The sequence below is a fragment of the Oncorhynchus masou genome, unplaced genomic scaffold (assembly GCF_036934945.1).
Source record: "Oncorhynchus masou masou isolate Uvic2021 unplaced genomic scaffold, UVic_Omas_1.1 unplaced_scaffold_587, whole genome shotgun sequence".
Lineage (NCBI taxonomy): Eukaryota > Metazoa > Chordata > Actinopteri > Salmoniformes > Salmonidae > Oncorhynchus > Oncorhynchus masou.
The window spans coordinates 419,579-429,082 of record NW_027012291.1 but is presented as its reverse complement, the minus strand read 5'-3'; the positions used below and the strand labels follow the sequence as shown (position 1 = coordinate 429,082).

The 9,504-nt window shown below is 48.6% G+C and overlaps 1 protein-coding gene across 1 annotated transcript in view; it reads left to right on the top strand.

Moving 5' to 3' along the window:
- The first annotated feature begins 727 nt into the window (after nt 1-727).
- LOC135536274 (voltage-dependent T-type calcium channel subunit alpha-1I-like) overlaps nt 728-9,504 on the top strand; it is a 193,216-nt gene continuing 184,439 nt past the window's right edge. The window contains 1 exon segment of the mRNA XM_064962634.1: nt 728-903. Within this exon segment, the coding sequence (XP_064818706.1) occupies nt 743-903 (161 nt within the window). The 5' untranslated portion in view covers nt 728-742.

Below are 9,504 nucleotides of genomic sequence, written 5' to 3'. Positions count from 1 at the left end.
CACACACAACCCTGACTGTCCCCCAGCTGTCATGTGACTGACTACATGTCCTTTATGTGTCAGGTGATTTGTGATGTATGTTCAATCACATGTCATCATGCTCTATATCACTCTAAACTCAACCCTGGACCTTGAGACCAGTTCCACTGCGTTTTTCCATTGTTCCCCTCTAGTCAGGGACACCAGGGTTGTACAATTAATTATCAGGTAGAAGAGAAACCAGCAGACTCCAGACCTCGTAGGGTAAGAGTTGAGTAACCCTGATCTATATATTCTGAAGTGTGTGTGTGTGTTAGAAGACACACTGTGAATCATTGTGTCTATGTCTATTACTAATGTCTGGCCCTCATAATCTCCCGACACAGTCTGTTCAGCATCATTAATCTGTCAGCACTGTAGATTAGTAATATTGAACCCCTTGAGGTATATCTGGGACATAGACTCCGAGTTTGTGCTGTACATTAGTAACTCATAAAGGACATGTTGATCCTGTTCTCTCACCACTTCTTCACCTTACCTCTCACCTCTGTCTCCCCTTCCTTCCTCTCTCCCCTCTACCTCAGACCGCCCTGCTGCCATGACGACCAAGGAGGAGGGTCCCGGTGCAGAGGTGGCCGTCTCCATCTCCAGGGACGACGAGATGCCCCTCCCCCGCCGTGGCTCCTCCCTCGAGGAAGAGGAGGAGGAGGAGGAGCAGCGGATGGAGCGGAGGATGGAGGGATCGATCCTAGAAGAACAAGTGATGGAAGAAGAGGAGGAGTGCAACGGTGACAATAATGATGATGCGAGCAGTGACATCAGCACCCTAATAGTTCCGTATCCTGAGCTGGCTCCTGTCATCTTCTTCTGTCTCAAGCAGACCACGTTCCCCAGGAGCTGGTGTATACGTGCCGTGTCCAGCCCATATCCTTTACCGCTATGACCTCTGACCTCTAACCCCTTACCCTTCAACTTGCTTTGGATCTACTGTGTGTAAGTACGGTATAAGTGTGTGGAGCTGGTGTATACGTGCCGTGTCCAGCCCATATCCTTTACCGCTATGACCTCTGACCTCTAACCCCTTACCCTTCAACTTGCTTTGGATCTACTGTGTGTAAGTACGGTATAAGTGTGTGGAGCTGGTGTATACGTGCCGTGTCCAGCCCATATCCTTTACCGCTATGACCTCTGACCTCTAACCCCTTACCCTTCAACTTGCTTTGGATCTACTGTGTGTAAGTACGGTATAAGTGTGTGGAGCTGGTGTATACGTGCCGTGTCCAGCCCATATCCTTTACCGCTATGACCTCTTACCTCTAACCCCTTACCCTTCAACTTGCTTTGGATCTACTGTGTGTAAGTACGGTATAAGTGTGTGGAGCTGGTGTATACGTGCCACGTCAGGCCCATATCTTTTACCCTATGACCTATGACCTCTCACCTCTCATCTGTCACCAGCAGGGGAGAACAGTATCCGTGTGTCTGTGTAACAGTATCAGGAGGTCCAGAGTAACATAAAACTGGCCCATGCATACAGTTGTACTCCATAGCAGGCAGATATGCTGAGACAGGGAAACACTCACACACATACACACACACACGCTGAGAGTGTGTGTGAGGGACGACAGGGGTGCTAGATTACCTAGGGTGAATTGGGCTGGATCGGTGACAGAATCTAGGCAGTCAGCTGTGTAATCTTGTGCATTTATCCAGGGTGACTCTGTGTCTGTGTATCTGTATGTGTGTGTTTATCCAGGGTCACTTTCACAAAGGACTGCTATTACAGTAAATTACAGTAAATCACAGTGAATTACAGTGCGTTCCTATGTGTCTGTATACAGTATATACAGTGCATTTGGAATGTATTCAGACCCCTTTCCCTTTTCCCAGTTTTGTCACCTTATAGCCTTATAGCCTAAAATTGATTAATTTACATTTTTCCTTATCAATCTGCACACACTACCCCATAATGACAAAGCGAAAACAGGTTTTTAGACATTTTTGCAAATTTATAAAAAATGAAAAACAGAAATAAATGACTCTGACAGGGCTCCAAAGTTCCATCTCTACAGCACTCCACCAATCAGGCCTTTATGGTAGAGTAGCCAGACGGAAGCCACTCCTCAGTAAAAGGCACATGACAGCCCGCTTGGAGTTTGCTAAAAGGCACCTAAAAAACTCAGACCATCAGAAACAAGATTCTCTGGTTTGATGAAACCAAGTTTGAACTCTTTGGCCTGAATGCCAAGCTTCACATCTGGAGGAAACCTGGCACCATCCCTACGGTGAAGCATGGTGGTGGCAGCATCATGCTGTGGGGATGCTTTTCAGCGCCAGGGACTGGGAGACGAGACAGGATTGAGGCAAAGATCAACTGAGCAAAGTACAGAGAGATCCTTGTTGAAAACCTGCTCCAGTGTGCTCATGACCTCAGACTGGGGGTGAAGGTTCACCTTCCAACAGGACAACGACGAAGCACAAAGCCAAGACAACACAGGGGTGGCGTCGGGACAAGTCTCTGAATGTCCTTGAGTGGCCCAGCCAGAGACCGGACTTGAACCCCGATCGAACATCTCGGGAGAGACCTGAAAATAGCTGTACAGTGACTCTGCCCATCCAACCTGACAGAGCTTGAGAGGATCTGCAGAGAAGAATGGGAGAAACTCCCCAAATACAGGTGTGTCAAACATGTAGCGTCATACCCAAGAAGACTCAAGGCTGTAATCGCTGCCAAAGGTGCTTCAACAAAGTCCTGAGGGTCTGAATACTTTGTTTTCTAAAAAAAATGTTGGGGCTTTGTCATTAAATTGTCTGTAGATTGATAAGGAGGAAAAAACGATTTAATCTGTTTCAGAATACAGCTGTTATGTAACAAAATGTTGAAAAAGTCAAGGGGTCTGAATACTTCCTGCATGCACTGTATGGTCTCTTTCCAGGTCTTGTGCAGTTAGTGTGAACATAATGTAGAGTGTTGAATGTGAAGGCTGCAGTTAGTGTGAACATAATATAGAGTGTTGAATATGAAGGCTGCAGTTAGTGTGAACATAATGTAGAGTGTTGAATGTGAAGACTGCAGTTAGTGGGAACATAATGTAGAGTGTTGAATGTGAAGACTGCAGTTAGTGGGAACATAATGTAGAGTGTTGAATGTGAAGGCTGCAGTTAGTGGGAACATAATGTAGAGTGTTGAATGTGAAGGCTGCAGTTAGTGTGAACATAATGTAGAGTGTTGAATGTGAAGACTGCAGTTAGTGTGAACATAATGTAGAGTGTTGAATGTGAAGGCTGCAGTTAGTGTGAACATAATGTAGAGTGTTGAATGTGAAGGCTGCAGTTAGTGTGAACATAATGTAGAGTGTTGAATGTGAAGGCTGCAGTTAGTGTGAACATAATGTAGAGTGTTGAATGTGAAGGCTGCAGTTAGTGTGAACATAATGTAGAGTGTTGAATGTGAAGACTGCAGTTAGTGGGAACATAATGTAGAGTGTTGAATGTGAAGACTGCAGTTAGTGTGAACATAATGTAGAGTGTTGAATGTGAAGGCTGCAGTTAGTGTGAACATAATGTAGAGTGTTGAATGTGAAGACTGCAGTTAGTGGGAACATAATGTAGAGTGTTGAATGTGAAGGCTGCAGTTAGTGTGAACATAATGTAGAGTGTTGAATGTGAAGACTGCAGTTAGTGGGAACATAATGTAGAGTGTTGAATGTGAAGGCTGCAGTTAGTGTGAACATAATGTAGAGTGTTGAATGTGAAGGCTGCAGTTAGTGTGAACATAATGTAGAGTGTTGAATGTGAAGGTTGCAGTTAGTGTGAACATAATGTAGAGTGTTGAATGTGAAGGTTGCAGTTAGTGTGAACATAATGTAGAGTGTTGAATGTGAAGGCTGCAGTTAGTGTGAACATAATGTAGAGTGTTGAATGTGAAGGCTGCAGTTAGTGTGAACATAATGTAGAGTGTTGAATGTGAAGGCTGCAGTTAGTGTGCACATTGTGGAGTGTTGAATGTGAAGGCTGCAGTTAGTTTGAACATTATGTGGAGTGTTGAATGTGAAGAATGCAGTTAGTGTTGAATGTGAAGGCTGCAGTTAGTGTGAACATAATGTAGAGTGTTGAATGTGAAGGTTGCAGTTAGTGTGAACATAATGTAGAGTGTTGAATGTGAAGGTTGCAGTTAGTGTGAACATAATGTAGAGTGTTGAATGTGAAGGTTGCAGTTCGTGGGAACACTAAGTGTTATCTTGTCCAATGTCTGGGAGAGAGCATGTGTTTGAGTTTGTGCTTGGGTGGGAATATGTTTGTTTGTGTGTTTGTGCCGATGTAGGTGTGTGTCACTTTCCTGATAAACCCAGCACTGCTGAGTCCCACACAGAGCAAAACAAGGAAGAGACCTGTATTCTCTCTCTCTGTGTTATCTGTTCACAAGCCCAGAGCTGTTGATACCTCTGCTTGTTCCCTCATACAGAACAGGTCTAGTCCAACACACACACACACACACACACACACACACACACACACACACACACACACACACACACACGCGCAGTATATGGAAGTGGATAAGGGCCAGTTCAAATGGCACCCTATTCCCTACATAGTGCACTACTTTTGACAGAGCACTATATAGGGAATAGGGTGTCATTTGGGATGTAAACCAGGAGTTAGTGAAAGGAACTGAATGGGCACTGATCCAAATGGGTGGATTTCTAGTAGGCCTAAAGGGACAAACAGAGAGAGCGAGGGAAGGAGAAAGAAAAGAGAGTTTAGTATAGTGTAGATGAGAGTGGGGTAAGTTGAGGTTTTACATTCAGCATCGTTCCATCAAGTGAAATGTAGTATTCTTTCTAACATGTATTTCAGGATGTGGTGTATCCCTGGAAATAAGCAGAATTCAAATCATAGGTTGGCACAAATGAGCCTGGGCATGGGGGAGGTTGACCTACGAGACCGGGTACGTTCCATTATGGATTGTGTGTATGGTTTCCTAGAAACATGAGTGGCTCAACTTACCCCGCTCCCACACAGACATAGTGAGAGGGAGAGATACTGCAGGGGACAGAGACATAGTGAGAGAGGGAGAGATACTGCAGGGGACATAGACATAGTGAGAGAGAGAGAGAGAGAGAGGGAGAGATACTGCAGGGGACAGAGACATAGTGAGAGGGAGAGATACTGCAGGGGACAGAGACATAGTGAGAGGGAGAGATACTGCAGGGGACAGAGACATAGTGAGAGAGGGAGAGATACTGCAGGGGACAGAGACATAGTGAGAGGGAGAGATACTGCAGGGGGCAGAGACATAGTGAGAGAGGGAGAGATACTGCAGGGGGCAGAGACATAGTGAGAGGGAGAGATACTGCAGGGGGCAGAGACATAGTGAGAGAGGGAGAGATACTGCAGGGGACAGAGACATAGTGAGAGGGAGAGATACTGCAGGGGGTAGAGACATAGTGAGAGAGGGAGAGATACTGCAGGGGACAGAGACATAGAGAGAGAGGGAGAGATACTGCAGGGGACAGAGACATAGTGAGAGAGGGAGTGATACTGCAGGGGACAGAGACATAGTGAGAGAGGGAGAGATACTGCAGGGGGCAGAGACATAGTGAGAGAGGGAGAGATACTGCAGGGGACAGAGACATAGTGAGAGAGGGAGAGATACTGCAGGGGGTAGAGACATAGTGAGAGAGGGAGAGATACTGCAGGGGACAGAGACATAGAGAGAGAGGGAGAGATACTGCAGGGGACAGAGACATAGTGAGAGAGGGAGTGATACTGCAGGGGACAGAGACATAGTGAGAGAGGGAGAGATACTGCAGGGGACAGAGACATAGTGAGAGAGGGAGAGATACTGCAGGGGGCAGAGACATAGTGAGAGAGGGAGAGATACTGCAGGGGGCAGAGACATAGTGAGAGAGGGAGAGATACTGCAGGGGGCAGAGACATAGTGAGAGAGGGAGAGATACTGCAGGGGACAGAGACATAGTGAGAGAGGGAGAGATACTGCAGGGGGCAGAGACATAGTGAGAGAGGGAGAGATACTGCTGGGGACAGAGACATAGTGAGAGAGTGAGAGATACTGCAGGGGACAGAGACATAGTGAGAGAGGGAGAGATACTGCAGGGGGCAGAGACATAGTGAGAGAGGGAGAGATACTGCAGGCGGCAGAGACATAGTGAGAGAGGGAGAGATACTGCAGGGGGCAGAGACATAGTGAGAGAGGGAGAGATACTGCTGGGGACAGAGACATAGTGAGAGAGTGAGAGATACTGCAGGGGACAGAGACATAGTGAGAGAGGGAGAGATACTGCAGGCGGCAGAGACATAGTGAGAGAGGGAGAGATACTGCAGGGGGCAGAGACATAGTGAGAGAGTGAGAGATACTGCAGGGGACAGAGACATAGTGAGAGAGGGAGAGATACTGCAGGGGGCAGAGACATAGTGAGAGAGGGAGAGATACTGCAGGGGACAGAGACATAGTGAGAGAGGGAGAGATACTGCAGGGGACAGAGACATAGTGAGAGAGGGAGAGATACTGCAGGGGGCAGAGACATAGTGAGAGAGGGAGAGATACTGCTGGGGACAGAGACATAGTGAGAGAGGGAGAGATACTGCAGGGGGCAGAGACATAGTGAGAGAGGGAGAGATACTGCAGGGGGCAGAGACATAGTGAGAGAGGGAGTGATACTGCAGGGGGCAGAGACATAGTGAGAGAGGGAGAGATACTGCAGGGGGCAGAGACATAGTGAGAGAGGGAGAGATACTGCAGGGGACAGAGACATAGTGAGAGAGGGAGAGATACTGCAGGGGACAGAGACATAGTGAGAGAGGGAGAGATACTGCAGGGGACAGAGACATAGTGAGAGAGGGAGAGATACTGCAGGGGACAGAGACATATTGAGAGAGGGAGAGATACTGCAGGGGGCAGAGACATAGTGAGAGGGAGAGATACTGCAGGGGGCAGAGACATAGTGAGAGGGAGAGATACTGCAGGGGACAGAGACATAGTGAGAGAGGGAGAGATACTGCAGGGGACAGAGACATAGTGAGAGGGAGAGAGATACTGCAGGGGACAGAGACATAGTGAGAGAGGGAGAGATACTGCAGGGGGCAGAGACATAGAGAGAGAGGGAGAGATACTGCTGGGGGCAGAGACATAGTGAGAGGGAGAGATACTGCAGGGGACAGAGACATAGTGAGAGAGGGAGAGATACTGCAGGGGACAGAGACATAGTGAGAGGGAGAGAGATACTGCAGGGGACAGAGACATAGTGAGAGAGGGAGAGATACTGCAGGGGACAGAGACATAGTGAGAGAGGGAGAGATACTGCAGGGGGCAGAGACATAGTGAGAGGGAGAGAGATACTGCAGGGGACAGAGACATAGTGAGAGAGGGAGAGATACTGCAGGGGACAGAGACATAGTGAGAGGGAGAGATACTGCAGGGGGCAGAGACATAGTGAGAGGGAGAGATACTGCAGGGGACAGAGACATAGTGAGAGAGGGAGAGATACTGCAGGGGACAGAGACATAGTGAGAGAGGGAGAGATACTGCAGGGGGCAGAGACATAGTGAGAGGGAGAGAGATACTGCAGGGGACAGAGACATAGTGAGAGAGGGAGAGATACTGCAGGGGACAGAGACATAGTGAGAGGGAGAGATACTGCAGGGGGCAGAGACATAGTGAGAGGGAGAGATACTGCAGGGGACAGAGACATAGTGAGAGAGGGAGAGATACTGCAGGGGACAGAGACATAGTGAGAGGGAGAGAGATACTGCAGGGGACAGAGACATAGTGAGAGAGGGAGAGATACTGCAGGGGACAGAGACATAGTGAGAGAGGGAGAGATACTGCAGGGGGCAGAGACATAGTGAGAGAGGGAGAGATACTGCAGGGGGCAGAGACATAGTGAGAGAGGGAGAGATACTGCAGGGGACAGAGACATAGTGAGAGAGGGAGAGATACTGCAGGGGACAGAGACATAGTGAGAGAGGGAGAGATACTGCAGGGGACAGAGACATAGTGAGAGAGGGAGAGATACTGCAGGGGGCAGAGACATAGTGAGAGAGGGAGAGATACTGCAGGGGGCAGAGACATAGTGAGAGGGAGAGATACTGCAGGGGACAGAGACATAGTGAGAGAGGGAGAGATACTGCAGGGGACAGAGACATAGTGAGAGAGGGAGAGATACTGCAGGGGGCAGAGACATAGTGAGAGAGGGAGAGATACTGCAGGGGACAGAGACATAGTGAGAGAGGGAGAGATACTGCAGGGGACAGAGACATAGTGAGAGAGGGAGAGATACTGCAGGGGACAGAGACATAGTGAGAGAGGGAGAGATACTGCAGGGGACAGAGACATATTGAGAGAGGGAGAGATACTGCAGGGGGCAGAGACATAGTGAGAGGGAGAGATACTGCAGGGGGCAGAGACAGAATGAGAGGGAGAGATACTGCAGGGGGCAGAGACAGAGTGAGAGAGGGAGAGATACTGCAGGGGACAGAGACATAGTGAGAGGGAGAGATACTGCAGGGGGCAGAGACATAGTGAGAGGGAGAGATACTGCAGGGGACAGAGACATAGTGAGAGAGGGAGAGATACTGCAGGGGACAGAGACATAGTGAGAGGGAGAGAGATACTGCAGGGGACAGAGACATAGTGAGAGAGGGAGAGATACTGCAGGGGACAGAGACATAGTGAGAGAGGGAGAGATACTGCAGGGGGCAGAGACATAGTGAGAGAGGGAGAGATACTGCAGGGGGCAGAGACATAGTGAGAGAGGGAGAGATACTGCAGGGGACAGAGACATAGTGAGAGAGGGAGAGATACTGCAGGGGACAGAGACATAGTGAGAGAGGGAGAGATACTGCAGGGGACAGAGACATAGTGAGAGAGGGAGAGATACTGCAGGGGGCAGAGACATAGTGAGAGAGGGAGAGATACTGCAGGGGGCAGAGACATAGTGAGAGGGAGAGATACTGCAGGGGACAGAGACATAGTGAGAGAGGGAGAGATACTGCAGGGGACAGAGACATGGTGAGAGAGGGAGAGATACTGCAGGGGACAGAGACATAGTGAGAGAGGGAGAGATACTGCAGGGGACAGAGACATAGTGAGAGAGGGAGAGATACTGCAGGGGACAGAGACATAGTGAGAGGGAGAGATACTGCAGGGGGCAGAGACATAGTGAGAGAGGGAGAGATACTGCTGGGGACAGAGACATAGTGAGAGAGGGAGAGATACTGCAGGGGACAGAGACATAGTGAGAGGGAGAGATACTGCAGGGGACAGAGACATAGTGAGAGAGGGAGAGATACTGCAGGGGACAGAGACATAGTGAGAGAGGGAGAGATACTGCAGGGGACAGAGACGCATTCGGAGTCGTATTTTAGAAAAGTCACATACAATAACACTGTTTTTCAGCGTACTATTTAGTACACTAGTCGGTATGTGGAGGAGAACAGACGGGACAGGAAGAAGATATACAGAGAGGCATGTAATTAACAAAAGAAACCAAGAAAGATAAA